Source organism: Prionailurus viverrinus, chromosome D3, assembly GCF_022837055.1.
Source record: "Prionailurus viverrinus isolate Anna chromosome D3, UM_Priviv_1.0, whole genome shotgun sequence".
Lineage (NCBI taxonomy): Eukaryota > Metazoa > Chordata > Mammalia > Carnivora > Felidae > Prionailurus > Prionailurus viverrinus.
In genome coordinates this window covers 79,093,248-79,116,331 of record NC_062572.1, presented here as the reverse complement: position 1 = coordinate 79,116,331, position 23,084 = coordinate 79,093,248, and the positions used below count along the sequence as shown (strand labels likewise).

The 23,084-nt window shown below is 50.9% G+C and overlaps 1 protein-coding gene across 1 annotated transcript; it reads left to right on the top strand.

Annotated features, from left to right (window-relative positions):
- Positions 1-541: 541 nt before the first annotated feature.
- On the top strand, positions 542-23,084 carry CPLX4 (complexin 4). The gene is made up of 3 exons (XM_047828001.1): positions 542-948; positions 6,700-6,787; positions 22,124-23,084. The coding sequence occupies exons 1-3, from the start codon at positions 782-784 to the stop codon at positions 22,349-22,351; spliced, it is 483 nt and encodes a 160-aa protein (XP_047683957.1). The 5' UTR covers positions 542-781; the 3' UTR covers positions 22,352-23,084.

The following is a 23,084-nucleotide window of genomic DNA, read 5'->3' as shown; positions in this document are numbered from 1 at the left end:
GAACTGGAGAGTGTGATGCTGAGCGAAATAAGCCATACAGAGAAAGACAGATACCATATGGTTTCACTCTTATGTGGATCCTGAGAAACTTCACAGGAACCCATGGGGGAGGGGAAGGAAAAAAAAAAAAAAAAAAGAGGTTAGAATGGGAGAGAGCCAAAGCATAAGAGACTTAAAAACTGAGAACAAACTGAGGGTTGATGGGGGGTGGGAGGGAGGAGAGGGTGGGTGATGGGTATTGAGGAGGGCACCTTTCGGGATGAGCACTGGGTGTTGTATGGAAACCAATTTGTCAATAAATTTCATAAAAAAAAAAAAAAAAAAAAGAACAAAAAAAGAACATTGATAGAAAGTGCAGGTAAACGATATTAGAAAGAAGAGTTCAACCTCAGATGTTGCAGGGTTTGAAAGATATTATTATGAAAAAATTTTGTCACATATTGGAAAATTCAAATGAAGTGAACAACCTCAATAAAAATGGAAACAAAAAAAAAAAAAAAAAAAAAAAAAAAGAAAGTGGTCGGTTGCATCCGATGGTGTGCTTTAGTAATCTGAACCATCTGCCTCCCTGTATTAAGGAGTTCATCTCTTTAATCCAGCTTACCGCCCGAGTACCGCTCTTCCCTGCCATCATGCCCTTGAGCAGATGAGGCTGTGCAGAGTCCCTCGCTCTTGAACGTGTTGCCGTCGTTGAGATTTGGAGAGTTTTGTCTTCGTGTGCTTGTTCGTTTGCCTTCGGGTTCTGCCTGAGTTTTGGCTTGATTTTTCTGGAGCAGAAACGATGGCTTTCTTTATGAAAACTATGATCAGCAACCAGGTAAAGAACTTAGGATTTGGTGGCGGGTCTGAAGAAAAAAAAGAAGAAGGAGGGACCTCTGATCCTGCAGCAGCTCAAGGCATGACTAGAGAGGAATATGAGGAGTACCAAAAGCAAATGATTGAGGAGAAGTGAGTACGCGTGGCTTCGTTTCCCTTTAAGAGCCTAAAGCGATGAATTCTGGCCATACCTTCTTCGGGCTTCCCGGTTTCTTTGTCTTTGCTTTTTTAGACGCCTTTTCTCGTGCTGTTTGCCTCTAGCCTTAGGAAGGAATGTTCTGTTCGGGGACCGATTTCCCAGCCTCAGCGGTTACTGTGTCCTACCCATAGGGATGGCAGTGAACAATAATGAATCTATGTGTCGTTCTTAAAGCGGCTTAACGTTTGCTCTGGTCAAGGTTCGTTTTAATTAGCCTCAGCCGAAGTGCTCAGATGACGAACTGTGAGCCTGTCTCTACGGTCTTGCCCAAACTCGCCCTCCTAGCGTGTAGAAAGCTTTCAAACTGTAAGAAAGCTTTGCTCCTGGAAGAGGCACACGCAGCACAATCTTTTTTTTTAATCTTTTTTTAAACGCTAGAAAGCACAACACGGTGATTATGTCCTAAGACTTGGCTTCCCAAAGACTGTGGGTAACTTTGCGGACTGTTTATTATGAAGATTTTAAAGCTACAGAAAAGCAGAACAGAATGATGAATATCCATATAAACCTCTGAAAAAGGTCAACAGTCAACGTTTTGTTATATTTGCTTATAGATGATTAGTTGGATGGATAGAACCATTTTTTAATGGTTTTGGTGTTTTTAATTTTTTAAATGCTTTTAATGTTTATTTATCTTTTGAGAGACAGAGAGAGACAGAGCGCAAGTGGGGATGGGGCAGAGAGAGAGGGAGACACAGAAGCCGAAGCAGGCTCCAGGCTCTGAGCTGTCAGCACAGAGCCTGACGCAAGGCTCGAATCACAGACTGTGAGATCATGACCTGAGCCGAAGTCGGGCGCTCAACCGACTGAGCCACCCAGGTGCCCCTAGACAGAACCATTTTTAAAGTAAATTGCCAACATCATGATGCTTTACCCCTAAATACTTCAGCCATGTACCTCCAGAACATGGCATTCCCCTGGCTATATAAAATAAAAATAAAAAAGTAAAAATAAAACATCAGTAACATTTTAGCTGGGCGTTACGGAATGTGAATCCCACCACCAATTTTTCACTGCTGCAGACTGGTCTTTAAGCATAATCTGTATGTAATTTTTTTAGAATTTAAGGTAGAATCCATTTAAGACCCTTAATAACAACAAAGAATTAAAGCCCGAGCTTGAAGTTAAATGCCCATTTTTTAAAAAAAGTATTTAGTAAAAGTATTTCTCAGGCGCCTGGCTGGCTCAGTCAGTAGAGCATGCAACTCTGGATCTCGGGGTCGTGAGTTCAAGCCCCCACATCGGGCATGGAGCCTATTTAAAAAAAAAAAAAAAAAGAATTTCTCATTTAATAAGAGTATCTCTTGCTGCCATCCTGGCCCTTTTGCTAACGATCCCTTACGTAATAGTTGCCTAAGTCCTTTTGCTAAGATGATTATAGGTGAAAGGTTAATGACTTAGAGGAACCTGACTAACAAGGACAAAGGCCTACATTTATTTATTATTATTTTTAATGTTTATTTTTGAGAGAGAGAAAGAGAGTGTGAGCAGGGGAGGAGCAGAGAGAGAGGGAGACACAGAATCGGATGCAGGCTCCAGGCTCCGAGCTGTCAGCCCGGAGCCCGACGCAGGGCTCGAACTCACGGACCGCGAGATTATGACCTGAGCCGAAGTGGGACGCTTAACTGACTGAGCCACCCAGGCGCCCCTAAAGGCCTACATTTAATGGAAACCTTGTCTACTGAATTCTTTTTTGAAAGAAATCGTAGCTTATAAACTACCTAGAATGTATTATGCTGGGCTCTGCAGTTAATTAAAGTCAAAGAAATAATAATAAACGCCACTGCCACCACGGTGTTGGCACTGAGATGAAGCTCAGACCAAAGAAAAGCATCCCTAGAGTGTAGGCTAGATTTGCCTGCGGCGGTTGGGGGGGGGGGGGTGGGGGGGGTGGGTGGTGTGGAGACAAACATGACACAAGGATAATGAAGAAACAGAAGTAGAACAGTCGCACCTAATGTTCTCAGCTCAAGTGAGCTAATACAAAGCAACCTGTCAGAAATTTAGACTAGACATCTGATCATGGAAATAATCATTTAAGACGTCCAAGCAACAGGCCTGGTCACAGACTCGGCATTTGTGTGTTAACTCATGTCCCTGTGTCCCTAAGTTATCTGGATAAAGAAAAGGCCAGAATGCCTGAATGGTGTGGTCAATCCCGTGGGTTGGGTTATTTGCCAACTACGTGGCTGTGTGTGTGTGTGTGTGTGTGTGTGTGTGTGTGAATATCATCCATTTATGTAGTCGCCCAGTTTAAGAAATGGTAGCAGGCCAATGGGGCCAGCCTGCTTCCCTCTGGCAAGAGGCACGGCTTCCGGTCTGTTGCTTGAGTTTTCTTTTTTTTTTTTTTTTCTTTTTAAAAATTTTTTAATTTATTTTTGAGATAGCGACAGAGCATGAGCAGGGGAGAGGCAGAGAGAGAGGGAGGGAGACACAGAATCTGAAGCAGGCTGCAGGCTCTGAGCTATCAGCACAGAGCCCAACACGGGGCTTGAACTCACAGACTGTGAGATCATGACCTGAGCCGAAGTCGGACACCCAACCGACTGAGCCACCCAGGCGCCCCTGTTGCTTGAGTTTTCAATAGCTTCATCACCTAGAACGCAACAACAGTCCATTTACCCCCCGCAACCCCCCACCATCTCTCTCAATAGTAAAATGTCCCTTTACCTTTGTTGTGGTACAGTCATTTCTGTGCGACCATTTGTTACTCGAACTTTGATAGGCATCACAGAACTAAATATAAAAGCTAAAATCATAAAGCACTTAGGAGAAAAACAGTATCTTTGTAACTTGAAAGTAGGCAAAGATTTCTTAAACAGGACTCTGAAAGCAATAGCCATAAAATTTTTAAATGATGTAGGCTTTATCAAAATTGAAAATTCTTGTACATCAAAAGACCCCAATAAGAAAATATTTATAGGCAAGTCACAGACGGAGAGAAAATACTTGCAAAACGTATCTGACAGAGGACTGGGATCGAGAATACGTAAAGAATTTCTACAACTCAGTAATAAAAACAAAACAAAATGGGCAAAAGAACAAACACTTCACAAAGATTCACAAATGGCCAAATAGTACATAAAAAAAAAAAAACCCACCTGATCTCATTAGTCATCATGAAAATGAAAATGAAAATCACACTAAAGTACCACGACACACACCAGAATGGCTAAAATTAAGAAGACACAATACCAAATGTTGGCCAAACTGCAAGTCCGTTCACGGGAGAATGAATAAACAAACATGACATATTCATATAGGACAAATGCACTCAGGAATGAAAAGGAACAATCCACCGCTAAATACCACCACCTGGATGGATCTCAAAAGTTTTTTATGCTCTGCCAAAGAAGGCATAGTATATGGCTCCATTTATAAAAAGTTCTAGAACAGGCAAAACCAATCTATGGTGGATAAAGGACAGTGACTGGGGAGCAGGTATTCGCTGGGGATGAGAGAAGTTTCTCAGGTGATAGCAATGTTTTTCATGTCTTAATAGGGGCTTGGGTTACACACAGAAACGGAACCAACAGGAGAAATATACATATGCATACACGCACAGGTATATGTGGGTACGTGAGATTGATTATCAGGATTGGCTCACGTGATTACGGAGGCTGAGAAGTCCCACCATCTGCTGTCTGCAAGCTGGAGGCCTGGGAAAGTTGCTGGGAGGACTGGGAAAGTTCCAAACTCTGATGGTGTAAGTCCTAATCAAGGGCAGGAGAAGATTGAGATCTCGGCCCAAGCAGACGGACGGAGAAGGAGAGAACTCTCCCTTCCTCTGCCTTTTCGTTTTAGTCAAGCCCTCCATGGATTGGATGTTATCCCCCCCCCCCCCCCCCACGCCAAGGAGGGCCAATCTGCTTTATTCAGTCCATCAATTCGAGTGCTGATCTCTTTTGGAAACACCCTCCCAGACACCCCCAGAAACCACGTTTAATCTGGGCACCTTGTGTCTCGAGTCAAGTTGCCACATAAAATTCACCAGCAATCAAGGTCTGTGCACTTACTTGTAGACAAATTTTACTTAAAGGAAAAAAAAAAAAAAAGAACTACCAACAAAAGCACAGCTGCGTGCTGAAGTGTTTGCAGGAAAGAGTACCGATGTCTACAGCTTTGAAATGTACCAAAAAATAAAATGGGTAAATGACCGGGTAGAGACAGGGATGAGTATGTCATAAAACATGTATAGTAAGATGCTAACTGTAGACTATAGATGGCGAATATACGCGTTTCGCCGTAAAACGCTTTCGACTTTTCTGTACGCTTGAAAATTTTCATAGTGAAATACTGGGGAGAAAAGATCTGCTTCTGCCCAAGCCCCGGCTCGTGGATCTCTCGGGCAAGTCACTTATCCTGTTTCCCCCTCCAAAGGCAGAATATGGAAGCCTGTGTTGTCGGGTGCCCACCCTGGGCCCGACCTTTGGAGACGGGCAGTGGGCTCAGGGAGGGCCTGCGCCCAGGGCCCGGATGGCTTCAGATCAGCCCCTCCTTCAGGCCGCCTTCTGTGTGATGGTTAAGATGATTTCCGAACGTGAAGGGAAGAAATAGAAGCCAATTTAGCCACCTGAAAAGGAAAACAGAATTCCTTTTCGTGCAAATAATGCCTTACCCCGCCAGGCCTCACACGGGCCTAACCTAGGAACCAGAATACGGTGGGAAGCCAGCCACGAGCTCTTTCCTGGCTCCTGCCGTTGCTCCTGTGGCTGCCTGGCTGCTCTGTTCTTTCTTCTCAGTGGTCAGCTCCCCCTGGGCCACCCAGACCGGGTGGACTGGGGACAATGGTGGCCCACGGCCTCCAAGTTCACCTGTTCCAGCCACACTGCGAATGTGTCTTTCTCAGTCCCAGAGATCCCGGAGAAAAGATTTCATTTACTCAGCTTGGGCCAATTCAATACGGTCAGAGAGCAGGGCCGGCGTATAAATCTAGCCCCTAGTAATGCCCGTCTCTGGGCAGCTGGGAGGGGAGGCAGTCACTGTGAGCTTTGGAGACATCCCCAAAGCTGGCTGCTTCTGTCGAGGTCATCCTGAGCAAGGAAGTCCATTTCAAACCAGCATAAGCCCAAGTCCAAGTAGGTGGTCCCCAGAGCATTATGGAAATCTACCCTACCTTATTTGGGGACGCCTCCTTCCAAACAGGGAAGGGAACGCTGTACAAAAATTGGGGTCCAGAAGGGGTGACAATGAAGGGAAATGGATTTCTATAGATCCCTAAATCCCATGTGCCTCTAAGGACCCCCCAGCCCAGGATTCTGCGACGCTGTTTTCACTTGAAGAAGGATCATTCGGGGAGCTTGTTAAAAACATACATTCCCCTCATCTGCGCCCCCAGGGATTCTGAGGAGTCAGTGTGAGATCAGACCCAGGAAGCTGCATTCTTAACAGGCACTCAGGTGATTCTGATGTTCGTGGTCCCAAGTCGTATCTAGAGCAGCACCTTGAGGCCAACCATACACTAGGCATAACCACTCTGCCCCTCTCTGGGCTGCGTCCTAAAGAGATTCCCAGAACCAAGCTGCCGTTGGGATTTAGGGGTCTGCAGTGAGTTATGACAGTAGAATGATGATAGAAAGAGAGGCAGATGTTTGGGGGCGTAGGAAGGCTTATCTCCGCGTCTGGTGGGAATGTCCGTAGCTCTGTCTATCCTTTGATGGCTTATTCTATTCTTTTACTTTTAGGATGGAAAGAGATGCCGCATTCACACAAAAAAAGGCAGAGAGGGCATGCCTCAGAGTCCATCTCAGAGAAAAGTACAGGCTCCCAAAGGTGAGACGCTCTATACACAGTAAGCATCCAATAATTTCTGAGATCCTAGCACATGGAGAATGTTTGATTATCGGCAAAGGGTCACATTTATGAATACACACACACACACGCACGCGCACACATTTGTTTGTCTTCGTTGAGGTGTTTGATGTCGTGAAAGAGCATTGAACTTGGAGTTCGTGAAAAGTAGATTCCAGTCATTTCACCTCTATAAACTTCCATTTTGTCTCCACCAAATGGAGCTAAAAGCCACAAATGCTATTTTTATGTAAATTTATGTAAAGATTATAGAACTTCTCTGTGTAAATACACAAGGAGGAAATCATCACTGGTATTTAATATCGCTGGTATTTGATAATACAAAATAATGTGTCACATGATGTTCTATGGGCTGCGTGCATATCAACCCATTTAATCCTCGAACAGTCCTCTGGGGTGGTTCCATTATCACCACCGTTTTATGGTAGAGGAAGCAGAAGCATGGAGAAGGTCAGTCCGTCCTGCCAAAGGCCACACAGGCGGGAAAGGCAGAGCCCAAGACCTTCTACCATATTCTGCCTGTATTTCAAAGGAACGGTCTGTTCCTTCTTTATGGAGGTGATGTCATCACCCCGCACTAGGCGTCTATCCATCTCGGTGCTGGCGGTGAGAACGAACGCCTGTAGATTCTGGTCAAGTCCTGGTTTACGGATGGGAAGAGAATGTGTGGCCATGCTATGGCAGGCTCAGATGCACGGCTCCCATGGGTCCCCTGCGGGTCCCCCGAAAGCTGACTTCAGAAGCTACAAGCACTAATCGAAGCGGGGGAGGGAGCTTGGCTGTCCCTGCAAGGTCAGTGCTGAAGTCACCCAAGAGTTAAATTCAGCCCCAACTTGTGGGGGAGACTGGCCCCTTAGATGCCCTAGGAACCATGTTCTGCTCTCACAGAGGGAAGGAAAACTCACAGTGAGATTTAAACATTTTCACAGCAACCATAGAATTTTGAAAAGCACGTCTTTGCTTTTTGCCTCCCTGATTCCAGCCTCATGCTTTTTTGCGTTGTGCTTGCATCTTGGAAGAGTGGGGCACTAGACACGGTCCCCGCCACTCCCATTGTCTAGTGGATTATCCAAAGCTCCAGGGACAGCACCGGCCGTCTTGAGGAGAACCGGGTTTTAAGTCCGGTGCAACCTCAGATGGCTTTTTAAAATATCTGGGCCTCAGTTTCCTCATCTGTAAAATGGAGACAATGACACCTGCTTCACAAAGTCTTTGTCTGAGCTAACATCGCGTAAAGGACCTTGTACAGCCACCTGCCTAATGGAAAGAGCTCAGCAGAGGACAGCTCTTATTTCGCTGTAATTATCTCTATGCCCAGAAGTCTTATGTCTTCCTAATAAGAGCTGGGGGTCTCAAAGACCTCGCGGAAGCACACTGATATGTCCAAACGGTGCCACAACTCGAGGTCAAGAATCTGAGCTCCTGCTTGCTTTCTCCCCACGGAGGTCTCAACGGCCTTGCTCATTTCCAGAGCCTCAGGGATGAGCACCTCACGCAAGGCTCAGCAGCATGGCCCTGACGGTCTTCAAAGAAAAAATAATTCCCAGAAGCCTAGAGTCACGCTATCCCTTGGGACAAGAGCCTCTCCCAACAAAAGCTACAAAAAGAGGACAGAATTATAAGCCACGAAATGTGCACGTTCATATCCTCTCTGGAGAGAATCAGGCCCAGGGGAGCGGCAGTGACTATATCTGCACAGGCTTCTGCTCCCTGAAACCAGCTGGGGGTGGGATGCGGGAGCAAGAAGTCAACAAATTGTCAACAGTGGAGCCCAGGATCTTTCATTGCGTGATTTACCAAGGCTCATTTACCCCCCTTTCCCATAGCTGCTTCAAATGTATAATGCGTGTGAGACCCCACCTGATTTTTTTTCTTCGACCCCGAGGAAGACCTTTGAGCTCACCTAAGAATCTAATGTCACTGTCTCTTTTTAGACATGAGGGAACTGCGGCCCCCGGGGGGGTCAGGTTGCTTGGCAAACACCCACAGCTACTGACCGACGGAACCGGGATGGGAACGTCGGCCTCTCAGCCACGAAAAAGCGTGCCTTACGAAAGGGTTTGAGCACAGCTCCCTGTGGCCCCCCAAGGTCTCTGCGATCCCTACTCTCAGCGTTCGAGGTGTCCCCAAAGTTTAAGCGCAGTTTTGTGGCTTAAACCTGCATGAAGGCTTTGGGGGCGGCCTGTACTGCTCAGGAGTTCAGTGAATCCCACCCAAAGCCCGGCAGACACCCGGCCTCTCCCCCTCCTGGGTCGTCCGAGATGGCTTCACCCGGGACCTGGGAGCCGCTACTAAATTCCAAATACAATCCAAGGAAATAGATGAGGATATCCCTTGAAAGCGTTCCACACTTACTCTTTCCCTGCAGTTTGCTTTCAGATGGGGGCCTCCCTGGGCCTCTTTGATATTATGGCTGCACTTTGTGAAAATGGACTGATGCTGCACAACGTTGCGAGGATAGGCCTGTGGTGTGAAAAAAATGCTAAAAATACCAGCAGGACAATTGCCTGCTTTTCGCACAGCACGTGGAAACTCCAACCCAATTACACTGTCCATAAAACAGTAATCAATAGAAAATGTATCATACAACCCCACCGCTCTCCTCTTCCGCTTTGTCCCATTGTCGCCAGGTGTGACAAACGCCCCCACGTCGAGGCAGCACCTTACCCCGTGAAGTCCAGCCCCACCCTTGGACACCCCCTCCGTCTCCCGTGGCTGTTACAGGTCACACGTTCCCCTGGCACCCGCCCCATCCGGGCTCGGGGCGCAGCGGGCCTTCTGGACCCGATCCCCTGCCCAGGGTTAGAAGGGAGCGCTGGGGGACAGACGCGTTTGCCAGGCTGAGATCAGCCCCTGGCCGGCAGCTTCCTGTCCGTGCAGAGCGGCCAATCCTTTGGTGACAGGAGCCGGGCCCCACGCGCCCCCTGGTGTCCCTAACGCAGCGCGCGCGCGCGCAGCCGCAGGGAACGGCCCCGCCGCTCTGATCAGTTCTTCCGCGCGGTCTGTGGGTTGTAGCAGGGACTCTGGCGGTGGGGGACAGAAATAAATGTATGGACGTGAACTTTTTTTGGGGGGGGGGGAGTCTATTCGGTTGCTGCTAAGGACCAGATTGTGCATTGTATTGTGAAGCGGTTGCTGTGCTGGCGCCCCTGGAAGGGCCTGGTGGGCTCTCCAAGGAGCAGCTGTCACAAAACAGGAGGTGGCAGCGCCCGTGAGGGGCCCCGTGTGGGGACAGGCTGGGAGGGGAGTGTCCGAGCAGCGGGATCCTCCCGCGGTGCGCCAGGACAGAGGGCCAGAAGACAAACTGGTGTTAGCCGTCTCCGCGGTCAGCAGGATGGAGAGGGATTTTGAAATGCCAGTGACTGAGGGCAAGGAGAAGGAGTTGGAATATTCAGCCCTGACGTCGGGGGAATGACCACTGTGGGGGGCAGTCCTTCCCTGGGCCTTGAAAGCCGCGCTTGGATTCTCCTGCCGGACCAGGCCAACTTATCTGGAGGGGCCCGGGCTGCTCCATATTTGGAGCTGGATGTAACTCTTAGGTGTTCCTTGATTGTGCAGAAGGACTCCTGGAACCTTTAGAATGTCACCCCCAAACCATAATGGGGCTTGAAGTTTCAGGTCTTTATCTCCTGGATGTTCCCATGAGGAGCAAGGAGGCTCTGGAACCTCCGGCAGTGCCCCCGGGCATCACTGTGATTGGGAAAGCTCCAGGCCACGGCAGTGTGTCCAGTGACCCAGGGAAAGGAATGAGGGGCCGGTGGCCAGGGCCACACCCTTGGAGCCGCAGGGGAGGCCCGGCCAGGAGCTGCCAGGCTAGAGACGGGGCAACAGACCCCCTAACCGTTATGTACATCCTCTTCGCGGGGCTTGGCATCTTGATTACTTCACTTAATTAATTACTTATCCGATACTGAATTAAAACCAGCCATCCTGCTGTGTGTGTGTGTGTGTGTGTACATATATATCATTCAGCTCTAAAAAATGGAAATCTTTCCATTTACAACCACATAGATGGGCCTGGAGGGTGTTATCCTAAGTGAAATAAGTCAGACAAAGACAGTACTGTATCATCTCACTTGCATGTGGAATCTTTTAAAAAAAGAACTCGAGGGCGCCTGAGTGACTCAGTCAGGTCATGATCTCGCAGTTCATGAGTTCGAGCCCTGTGTCGGGCTCTGTGCTGACAGCTGGGAGCCTGGAGCCTGCTTCGGATTCTGTGTCTCCCTCTCTCTCTGTCCCTCCCCCACTCACGCTCTGCCTGTCTCTGTCTCTCTGAAAAATGAATGAACATTAAAAAAAAATTTTTTAATAAAACTAAAAAAAAAAAAAGAAGAAGAACTCATACAGAGAAGAGATTGGTGGTTGCCAGAGGTGGGCGGAGGTGGGGGTGGGGTGGGTGAAATGGGTGAGGGTGGTCAAAGGGTACAAACTTCCCAGTTATAAGTCCTGGGGATGGAAGGCAGGGCATGGCGACTGTAAAAAAAAGGTCATCAAAAGACATTGGTAAGGACAAATCCTACCAATTGCAGGATTTTACTCATTGTTGTTAACAATCAGCCGTAACCTCCGGGTGTGGGACACCTCCCGCCTGTCCAAGCTCTCCTTCTGGAGCAGGTGTGGGCTCCTGGACCGCCCCTGGTACTCGGCTCCTTGACCCCAGTGTCTGAATGGTATTTCTATTTTCATTAAACTTATTTTTCACATATCTGAAAAAGCCCACGTCACTGCATAATCATAAAGCTCATTTAAATCAAGGGACTTGCCCAAGGTCACACCTCTTACTGTGCCACACAGACCTCCAGCCTCCTGATTCTTCTACCCAGTGCTCTCTGTGTCCCATGCTCCCTCCACCGTCTCGAAACCGTATCTCCGCCCGGGAGGGTGGCCTTGAGAACGAACACAACCGTCCAACAAGAAAGCAGGGCTGGCCAGAAAGCAAGAGGCACCAGGACCTTCCTGAGCTCCTAATAACAACCTTTCCCTCCCCTCGAGCTGCAGACTGCTAAGCCCCGTGTTGTCTTATAAAGTCCATATTGGGTAAGCAGCCATTCTAATGGTATTAGCGGTCCACGGGGAGCTGGATACATTCACTAGGTCTTCCAGCTAACGAGGGATGCCCCCTGGGTGCCTCATTCACAATTCCCCAGGGTCACCGGCACAGGAGTCACACAGCCAGCAGGAGGCGGTTCTGGGCCCTTCCCCTCACCAAGGCCCAACGGAGAGCAGATTTGAGGAAAATGTCTTCCCGGGAGCTGTCAGATCTAATGAGGATAACTATGTCGCATTTTGGAATTAGAACCGTATTTTCTAAAGCAACTATTTGGCTGGCGTTTGCCGTGAAAGAGTTTCACTGGTTGCTGACTGGTGGGGGGAGGAATTGTGGACTGGGAAAAGGAGGAATGTGGGCCCAGCCCCCCAGGGCACAGTAAAAAACCTCCTCTCCCACCTCATCGGTCACTGCTAATGACAATGCCATTTATTGCACCCGGGTCTTGGGACGACCCCTTTTATTATTATTACTTTTTTAATGTTTATTTATTTCTCAGAGAGAGGGACAGAGAGTGAGTGGGACAGGGGGCAGAGAGAGAGAGAGGGAGGCACAGGATCCAAAGCAGGCTCCAGGCTCCGAGCTGTCAGCACAGAGCCCGACGCGGGGCTCGATCTCATGAGATGTGAGATCGTGACCCGAGCCGAAGCCGGACGTTGAACCCACTGAGCCACCCCGGCGCCCTGGACGATGATTGCAGGAATCACAGAAGCAAATAAGTGCAGTGATCAAACTGCAGGAATCCGAGGTATTCATACGAAACTGCCCGCATGTGCACTCTGTGGACACGTCCTCTGGCTTTCAAATCACAGGTACCCCGAGGACTCCTGGTGCCCACAGGAATCCATGATGCTCACGTTAGGTTTGGGTCTCGCTTGGCTGATCACCCCCTGTCCTGTATCTTCAGGGGGTGTCCTTTTTCCATGTCTGTTGTCTCTCCTTTAGAAAGAAGGGCAAATCTCTCCCAAGGAAAACAAGCAGCTAGCACCTGCTGAGCAAACAGTCCTTTCTAGGTACCTTCCCCGAGTCACTGGTTCCCTCAGCTCCGCTGAAACCTTCCTCCTTCGGATGCTGGGTAGCCTGTCTGGACGCAGCAGGCGGCTCTACCGTTTTCTCGGGACACCTCTGTGTTTCTCTTCCCTTCCTGCCGCCTCGGCCAGCGCTTCCTCCGGAAGCCCTCTCTCTCCTCAGCTTCCAGGCCTTGCCCTGCAACTGTTTCTCCTGTGCCTTCTTCGTGGCTTAGCCTTCCCCTGTCTGCCGCCCCCCCCAGTTTTGGAAGATTCCAGGTCTGCTCTTTTTCCCACTGAATCTGCACACTCTGGCCAGGGGACGGCGTCTTGCTGTGGCCTTCAGCTACCAGCTGTCTGTGTGGGACGACTCTCAACGTTTATTTATTTTTGGGACAGAGAGAGACAGAGCATGAACGGGGGAGGGGCAGAGAGAGAGGGAGACACAGAATCGGAAACAGGCTCCAGGCTCTGAGCCATCAGCCCAGAGCCTGACGCGGGGCTCAAACTCCCGGACCGCGAGATCGTGACCTGGCTGAAGTCGGACGCTCAACCGACTGAGCCACCAGGCGCCCCAGCATTTCTCACCTCTCTTACTACAACAGCTCACCAGTGGCTCTTGCCCTCAAAATGGCAGAGTGAGGTTTCCAAGATGCAGATCTGACCCTGTTTCTCCCCTGGTTAAAAAAAAAAAAAAAAGCCTTATCCTAACTTCCGAGAATCAAGTCCCAATCCCTTGACCTGTAGGCCATTAAGTGGCTCCTGTCTTTCCGGTCTCGTCTCTTGCAACTCCCTGCTCGGACTGGACTTTCCTCCTGCTTTGCTCCCTCCACTCTGCTCTCCGCGACCCCTTTGCTTCCCGTGTAAGACTTTGGTCTAGTGCCACTTCTTCTAGAAACTTCTGTGACCCTCTTCTCCCCACTGCCCTTCCTGTCGCGCTCCCATCATCCCCGAGTGCACGTCTCTTACGCGATCTTACCACCCTGGGTAGTCGCCCCTGCTGGACTGTGTGCCCTTTAACAAAGGGGCTGAGCTGTTCATCTCTGTCTGCAGCGCCTCGCACGGTGCCTGCCGTGTAGAAATTGCGTGTGCACACACACCTACACACACGAAATGTTTGCCGAAAGTCGGATGTTATTGGGAACAGGGGGAAAAAAAATACAGAGAACCAAGTATCGAAAACAGCAGAAAGAATGTGTCTGCTGTAAGAGTTACATTAAAAATAAATCTTCCTGAAAAGAACAAGTCTGGGTTAGACATTCTAACCGTATAAAGTACAAAGTCTGTGTTATAATTCAAATGCCACACGTCTGCAAAGAGAGGAAGTAACGCGTTTGAAAGAAAGCCACACGATGCTTTCTAAAAACAAATGCGCCCCTCTCCCTAGCCAATTCAAAATGTATATGTAAGTCAAGCCAAATTAATAAGAGAAAACAGTTCCACAATGAACCCTAATCCTATTAACGGAATTGTCAATCTAGGTTAGTCATTGAAAAATAATGTTGTGCCCCCTGCTGAGCTATATGATTTGGTTACACCTGGTGTTGGTCTGCTCTATTCAGGGCATCATTCATTTTGAATAAAGGTGAAGATAGGAGAAAATCTACCGGTGGACTTGTCTTTAGACTAATGTCACGTTGGAGGCTCCCCTGGAACGGAATTTAAAATTTGCCTCTTAAAAAAAGGATTCTGTGGACCTTCCTTTGTCCGCCTCCTCCAGATCCGGAGCCCTTGGGCCGCCCAGCAGGGTCTGAGACACGGAAACCGCCCCCCCCCTGCTCCCCAGCAGCTGTTTCTGGGGGCGGGGCTGGAGGCCATCGAGGCCCGGCCAGGGGCCCTCCCTTCCTTCTCCTCCCCATCCTGTCCCAGCTCAGTTTGCTCCGTCTACTCGTGCCCTTGAAAGAGCCATGGACTGAATGTCCTGCGGGGACATGGGGACGGCGAGAAAGAGCCAGGGGACATGGGTACAGCGGCAATGTGGGACACCCCACTCTGCCATGCCGGCATTGTCCGGTGATCCTGACAGCCCCCACCCCTGTAAGGGAGGTAGATATTATTTCCCCTTCAGGGATGGGAGCCCTGGTGGGGAGGGCGGCGGGCGGAGAGGAAGAGGGGTTTCCCAAGGTCACACCGCCTGTAAATGGCGAAGCAAGATAAGACCCCAGGCCGATGTGACCCCACCGGCCACAGCAGTGCAGGCTGCTAACCCCTAACCGGCTGAATGACATTTCTGCACGTTTCTTTATCCCTCCGGACCTCAGTTTCCCCCTCTGTAACAAATGAGAGGCTTGGATGGTGACCTTTAGGAGCTCCTTGAGCCCCTCGGCAATGCCTTTGTAAGGGATAGAAGTGGAAGATGCACACAGTTGGTGTCTAGAAATTCCCATTCCGTATGGGTCCTATATGTGTGCACACTTTCGACCGAAGAAGTCAGATCCACACCCTCTGTGCAAGTGGCTGAGGAGGGAAGACGTTGGTGCAACGGACGTAGCAGCTAGCAAACCGCAGACAAGATCCCCCACACTGCTCAGATACGAGAATCACCCGGTGAACGTTTTATTTATTTTTGGGACAGAGAGAGACAGAGCAGGAACGGGGGAGGGGCAGAGAGAGAGGGAGACACAGAATCGGAAACAGGCTCCAGGCTCCGAGCCGTCAGCCCAGAGCCCGTAGCGGGGCTCGAACTCCCGGACCGCGAGATCGTGACCGGGCTGAAGTCGGACGCTTAACCGACTGCGCCACCCAGGCGCCCCTGGTAAACGTTTTAAAAATGATATCGCCTAGAAGTACCTGGGTGGCTCGGTCAGTTAAACCTCTGACTTCAGCTCAGGTCATGATCTCTCGGTTCGTGGGTTCCAGCCCCGCGTCGGGCTCTGTGCTGATGGCTCGGAGCCCTGGAGCCTGCTTCCGAGCCTGCTCCTGTGTCTTCCTCTCTCTCTGCCCCTCCCCCACTCGCGCTCTGTCTCTCTCTCTCAAAAATAAGCATTTAAAAAAGTTATTTAACAAATGATATCGTCAAAGCCCCTGCCACGGACCATTGGAGCCAATCCTCTGGGGGTGGGTGCTAGCCATTTTTCTAGGCGCCACACGGGATTCAGGGGCCCAGGGAGGGTTGAGAACCACTGTTCTAAGGGATAGAACATACACTTGGCTCTGACCTTCAGCGGTAAATGCTCAGAACAAGGATGAGTGAGTGGGTCTGCTAGACTCTGGCCCCCCGGGCCTCACGCCTCCCTCCCTCCTGGTCCGGCCCGAATACCCCTTTACCTTTGGCAAAGCAGGCCATGCTCCCTTTAATTTTCCATGGAGGTGTTTGTGGACTGGCTGTGTTCTTTAATCTATTCCCCGCTCCCCCAGGGTCTCAGGTTCCGGCAGGACAGGAACGAGGGGTGGCTGTCTCCTTGCCTAGAAGCCAGTACAGCCCCTGTACTCATACCTAGGCCAGTAAGAGGAGGTTTGTAAAGACTGGCAGCCAGTGGTCCTCACAGAGATGGAAACATCTAGTGTTAGAGCAACTCGACAAAGAAATCCATTAATCTTAGCTGTTTGGAATTGTGTAGACCAAAGAGAAAGAAACAAACCGAAACCAAAATAAAACCTGGCTAGAATCAAACAAACAGGTATTTGCTATATATCCAGGTTTGATTGACTAGATTATTTTTTTAATGTTTATTTATTTATTTTGAGAGAGAGAGAGAGAGAGAGAGAGAGAGAGAAAGTGAGTGGAGGAGGGGCAGAGAGAATGAATCCCAGGCAGGCTCTACACGGCCAGCACACAGCTGGATGTGGGGCTCAAGCTCACAAACCGTGAGATCATGACGGGAGCCAAAAATCAACAGTCAGACCCTTAACCAACTGAGCCACCCAGGCGCCCCTGATTGACTAGATTGGAAAAATGTGGTGAACGCTCAGCTTTTTGACGGTTAACTGTTGAAGATAACGATCGTTTGTCAACGTATCTCCAGTTTGGTACAAGGTGAAGGCCAGTTTGTCAAAATCTAGGGCGCAGCGTGAATCCAGGGTGGTGCTGAGCCTTCAGGGAAAGGTCAGAAATCAGTCACAGGGTGTGGGGCTATTTAAATAATGGGGCATTCAGCGCTGGCAATTAAGATTATAAATCTGGTTAAAAACCAAGAGATTAAAACTGCTTCTGGCCAGCCGGCATAAAAATAATTAGCTTTTAACTGCATTAAACGATATCCCAAATTGGTAAGATTTCTAGAAATGAGAAGACCTCTGAGACAGAACCTCTGGGAGTAAAGTATAGCTTGTCTGGCCCCTAACGGTCGGCTGGTTCACTCACTCACTCACTCACTCGTTCACACCGTGGTTCTCAGGCTCAGGCTCTTTCCCTGCCTGGAGCTGATTCATCCCGTCTATAACTTGCATCTGGGGGTGTGCGGAGGCATTACTGTCTTTCCTTGATGTGTCAAAATATCCCTGGTCTCCCCAGGCTGATTTGTCAGTGGGCAGCAGAAAGTCTATGCAAGCCATTCGTTGCTTGGATTACAGACAAGGCCCCGTCATCAGGGAGGTTCATTAGGCCAGGAGACAAGGCCGCACAGGGGCCGCCGTATAAATTTCATTTATTCTTCTTAATGGCTTGCTCTGGCCCGGATCTTTCTCTCCAGGGCCGATACTCTCCCCGCTCTGCGTCGCTGTCCGTGCCTTCTTTATCATGGGGACCCTTTCAGCAGGGATTGTGAGAGCAAACTGTCCTTTTTCTCAAAAATATTGATAACCACAGCCACCCTCGTCCAGGGCTTTGAAGCTTAGGGGACCGTGTCACGGCACGTCTCCTTCGATCTGCTCAGTAATCCTCTAGGGCCCTTCCCCCGGGCATCGGAAGCGGTAAGGTGACTTGTGAAAGGCCATGGGGCCGGCAAGTGACAAAGCAGGAACTCGAAGCCAGGTCTTCCACTGCCATAGGTGGCCGCGGTGGGGGGAATCGTGTCATTCCGCCACAGGAGACCCCTTTTCACACACAGGACCCTCGCCCTTGGCCTGTCCTAGGTCTGGGGCCAGCTCACATGGTTAGGAGCCAGCACTAATGAGGCTGGGGCCCAGGCTTGGTTCCCAAGGGCTTCGTTTTGTCCTCTAGCCCCTGCCGGCCCCACCTGGTTGTCCTACCCTTAGTCGATTACCCAAGGAAATCAATCCCAGTGCTGGAATCGTCACCTGAAGCAACCGTGCTGCTGACAGTCAATAGCATTGTCCTTCTAGAAGGATGGTGACGATAGCCATTGACGACACCGAATACTCCCTTTAGACTGGACAATCGGAGCCACCCGCCTTGGGCGCCATGCTTTAGAGGGCTCCCCTCTGTCCCTTGGACTTCATTCTTTCACATGGGGTGAAAAGTCTCTAGGGCCAAAGAGACAGGCCCGCCCAGAGCCCACGGCCCTCTTTTAGACCACACTCGGGCTGCCCGGGACCCCGAATTCCCGGCCTAAATGTATTCTGGATCCTCTCTGGCCCCTTCACCAGGCCTGTGCCCCAGAGAGTGCAGTGAGCTCCTGGGCTGGGTCCTGCTAAGCCTGATGAGGAGGGCAGGAGGTCCGGTACTGGGAACCTGATGGCACAAGGTTCCCAGGGAGGGACGGAGCCAGGGATGGGGGGAACGGAGGGCTGGTCGGGAGCCTGGAACCTCTTTCAGTGCTCATCCGCCGGCTCCCACAAACATTCCCACGGGTCTGGCAAAGGGTGAGCAGCCCGGCAGCTTTCTCCCAGAACGGAAGACATTGTGCAGAAAGGAAACAAATAGGCCCAGCCTTCCAGGAACGTGACTGTGGAACGAGAGTGGGGGGCCATTTCTAGGCCAGAGGGAAGGTGCGAAGAGAGCAAGGGCTCTGATAAGGCTGACCGCCATAGGCAGGAGTCACGGTTATCCGATGCGAATCTGCAGCCCACCCCTGGGAGTTATCCTGTTTATGAATAGCCACCCCCGGTTGACTGCTTAATAATTCAGATGTCATCTAAGTAATCCGCTACAATTCTAAGGCAAATAATAGAATCCCAATTTACAGATAAGAAAGTAAAGCTCAGAGAGGTTGTGTAAGGTGCCCAAGGTCACACAGCCTATAAGTGGTGGTGGTAACCCTCCCGCTCAGGCAATCTGATTCTCAAGCCACCAGTGGACCTCCCGGCACACTGGCCCAACGGAGTGGAAAGGCAAGTCAGCAGCCATGAAAATAGAGCTCTTTACGGCAAGGCAGACCTGTGTGTTTAAGGATTGTTAACGCTGTTGTAGTCCCTGACCACAGGCCCCTTGAATCATTCAATAAACATTTACTGTCTGTGTCTACATGCCAGACACTCTGCTAGGTTCTGAGACGTGTAGATGAGTGAGTCACAGTCCTGTCTTCAAGGGAAGGAGAGTTCTTAAACTTAAGCAATGCACCAGAATCACCGGGAGGGCAATTGCTAAGTTGAAGATTGCTGGGCCCGCCCCCACAGCAGGTCTGGGTGAGGCTTGAGATGTGCACTTCTTTCTTTCTTTTTTTCAATGGTTATTTATGTTTGAGAGAGAGAGAGCGAGCAAGTTTGGGAGGTGCAGAGACAGGGAGACAGAGGATCCAAAGTGGGCTCTGTGCTGACAGCAGAGAGCCCAACGCGGGGCTCGAACTCACGCACCGCGAGATCATGAGCCGAAGTCGGATGCTTAACCGACTGAGCCACCCAGGCGCCCCAGGGGATGTACATTTCTAACAAGGTCCCGGGAGCTGCCGAGGCTGCTGGCCTGGAGACCCCACTTTGAGAAACGCTTTGGTAGGAGGTGCCAATCAAGAGCCCCTCTGTGAGTTGTGAGGCAAAGTCGAATGCCACTGCTCGGCCTGCCCCAGGCAAGAGGAATGAAGAGAGAATAAACCTGAAAGTCCTCCCTGAAGGAAAATCTGTTCCAAAGCTTCCCCCCCCCCCCCCCCCGAGGCAGCATGACGAAGTCGCCGGATGAAAGGAAGGCAGGGAACACCGCCCTCATGCACGGGCCGGCTCTCTGAGCACCCACTGGCCAGCCCACCCCACTTTGGTCCCTCTAGCTACCTGCCCCTGTCCCCCCTCTAGCTACCTGTCCCTCCAGGCCACAGCGGCTTCTCCAGCCAGTTTTGACTCTGGTGACATCCAGAGATCTCATTCCCAACCAGAGGGGCGGGGGGTGCCAGCATTCCCAGGAAAGCCTTTTCAAATCACTCTATTTTATTTCGGGGTGCGTGAGAGGGGAGAGGTCGTGTATTTCCACGAACTGAGAACGGCCAGGCTGAAGTCCTGCCTTTCCTCTCCTCCCCGCAAAAAACGCCCAGAGGGTAATTAGCAAGAAAGGCAACTTCTAGAGTAGGTAAATAAAAAATAAATAGAAATGGAGGACTGGCTGGGAGCCCCTGCGGATTAACTAACTAATTAATCCCCACAACAGTTTGACGAGGAACTAATTAATCCATTAAAGCGCTTTGAGGGGCCAAGGCCTGGCCAAGTGCAGGGAGAGGCTTCTCGCCCTTGGGAGGCTGCGGCCGAGAGCGGCTCTTCCCAGAGGCCTTCAGGGTGTACCCCCAAAGGGCACGTCCTTTCTGCATCCCAAGTCAGCCTCTCAAGCGTCTCTGCAAACCCGGCTTGCCGTCTCTCTGGCCAGAGACCCAACCAGAAGAAGGAACTCGGAGGGAGCCACGGGGCCCTAGAGCTGGAGAAGGCCCAGGAAATCCACTTTACCGATGGAGCACAGAGCATACACCTCACTCTGGCTCGCTCTTTGTACCCGGAGACAACCGATATCTGTTTACAGTCATTTATTCTCAGCACCCAGGCGAGGGGAATTCATAGTCTCCTGCAAGTGTTGACCTTCACGCCATCCGGGAGAGCTGCAGGTGTCAAAATCTTTCTAAAATCACATCGGTGAGGTCTGATGAAGACGAAGCGTTCGTGGGGCGCTTGGGTGGCTCAGTGAAGTGGCTGACTCTTGAGGTCGGCTCAGGTCACGATCTTGCGGTTCGTGAGTTCCAGCCCCGCATCGGGCTCTACGCACCGACGGTGCAGAGTCTGCTTGGGACTCTCTCCCTCCCTCTTTCTCTGCCCCTCCCCCACTTGCTCACGCTGTCTCGCTCTCTCTCTCAAATAAAGAGATATATCCTTTTAAAAAAAGGCCTAAGCGATCATTTCATCTTTGTGTGAATTTGCATGCCCTTTGGTCACCGCCCGACAAGGTGGGAGAGCCCCAAAGTCTGCTGAGCTCTTTCCCATCCTTTGCTTTTCTAATGGTCTGTAATCTTCTGGGCCCCTGGCGCCCTGTGTGCCTCCTGTTACAACCTGATCTCAGAAATCATCGGATACAGCCATCTGGGCATAGAAAGTACCCTCACCTTTCCCAGGGAAACTTCTTTGGATTTTTCTCTCTACTTAAGACACAAAGGCCCCACAGCCAAAGGGGTAAAGGAATGTCTACGACGGGGGTGGGGCATGCACTATACGTCGCTGCGGAACGGCCCCTCTTGGAGTCACAAAAAGAACCATGTAAGGCAAACTGTGACGGTCGCACAATAGGATGTGAGTACCAGCCGTGACACAGCCGATTCACTTAATAACCAAGGGCTATGTGGCAGACATACTTCCGGGTGCGAAGGGGGGAAGGTTGAATTTGACGTGATTCTGTGCCTAGTAGAAGAGGGGGAAGGGTCAAAGGTCAAGCAGAAGTTGCTACGGTGACGGAGCCGGGTCAGGCCGCGGTGAGCCCAGCCCCCACCCTCCAGGGTGGGAACAGCCAGGGCCACTGAGTCACAGACTGCTTAAGCTCGCAAAGCCGCCCTGAGGCAAGAGTCTACGAGTCGGTCTGTGATTCTCCGGCTTTGCTGGCACCGCAGGACAAGGAGGGCTTCTTAAAACCCGCAAGGCTGGGCTCCACCCAAGAGCTCCTGATTCGGGGGGGGGGGGGGGGGGGGGTCTGGGGCGGGGCCCCAGAGTTTGGCTTTCTAACAGGTTCCTAGATGATGCTGATGCTGCGGGGCCCGGGGACCGCTGCTGTGGGACGCGTGATCGGCCCAAGGTGCAGCCAAAGAGGGAGGGGCGCGGCGACCAGCCCCCCCCCCCCCCAGCCCCCACGATTGCTACCGAGCCCAGGCTCCGCGGGGACACAGCCGAGCGTGCCATTCGCGTCATTCACCCCCAGCGGAGGGTCTTCCTGCTGCTTTTTCTGTTCGTTCGGTGGTTCGGTTGCTTCCGCGTGGTTTCTCGAGCTCCGCGTTTGTGTTTTTTGCACAGAGTGAAATGGATGAGAACCAAATCCAGATGGCTGGAGATGACGTGGACTTGCCCGAAGATCTCCGGAAAATGGTGGACGAAGACCAGGAGGAGGAAGAGGACAAGGATTCTATTCTCGGGCAGCTCCAGAATCTCCAGAACATGGACTTGGACACCATAAAAGAAAAAGCCCAGGCCACCTTCACGGAAATGAAGCAGACAGCAGAGCAGAAGTGTTCTGTGATGTAAGGGGCGAGGCAGGGGACGGGAGGGACCCGGGTCGAGGGGGCGGTGACCACTGTCCTATGGAGCGCTTCGAGAACATATACTTACGCGTAGCGAACACAGAAAAATCCATGTCGATACACTCTCCACAGACCCATAGAGAACAACTCGATGTTCTGAATGTTCCCTGTAGAGCGCTTAGCTAGCACCTTCCAGGAGGGAGCATACTTTCCTTTTAAGTTATAAAGTGTGGCCCAGGGTGACGTTTCATCCGTGAGCGACGCCGAACACAGATCTGCTTAAAGGTCTTCGGGACAGCCAGGAGGAAACAACGCAAATGGTACTTCCTCTCCTCCTTCCTTTCTTAGAGGGGAGGGTCTCGCCCTCTCCCACCACTAGCATGGCTCCAGGCCCCTTGGGAAAAGATGTGGGAGGTCAGGGAGCCCCCTGGGATCCCAGGCTTCAGGCTCAGGAGCAAGCAAAGACCTCGTAACCTCTCACTCCCGGGCAGCCGGACACTGTTGATGCTCCCCATCGACTTTGGCCTTTGGACACTTCAAGGCCAAGGGGCAGTGGCAGGGGCGAAATGAGACAGGAAGGTGGAGAATAGACTTCACCAGCCCTTTGCATCATTCTAGAGGCCACGTGAAGAATGGACTTGAGGAGGTGACGTGAGAGGCAGGGGGGCAACTGGGAAGGCTGTGGCTATTTCCACGTTCACCATCATCACCCTTTGCCTGAACTTGGTGATGTCGTG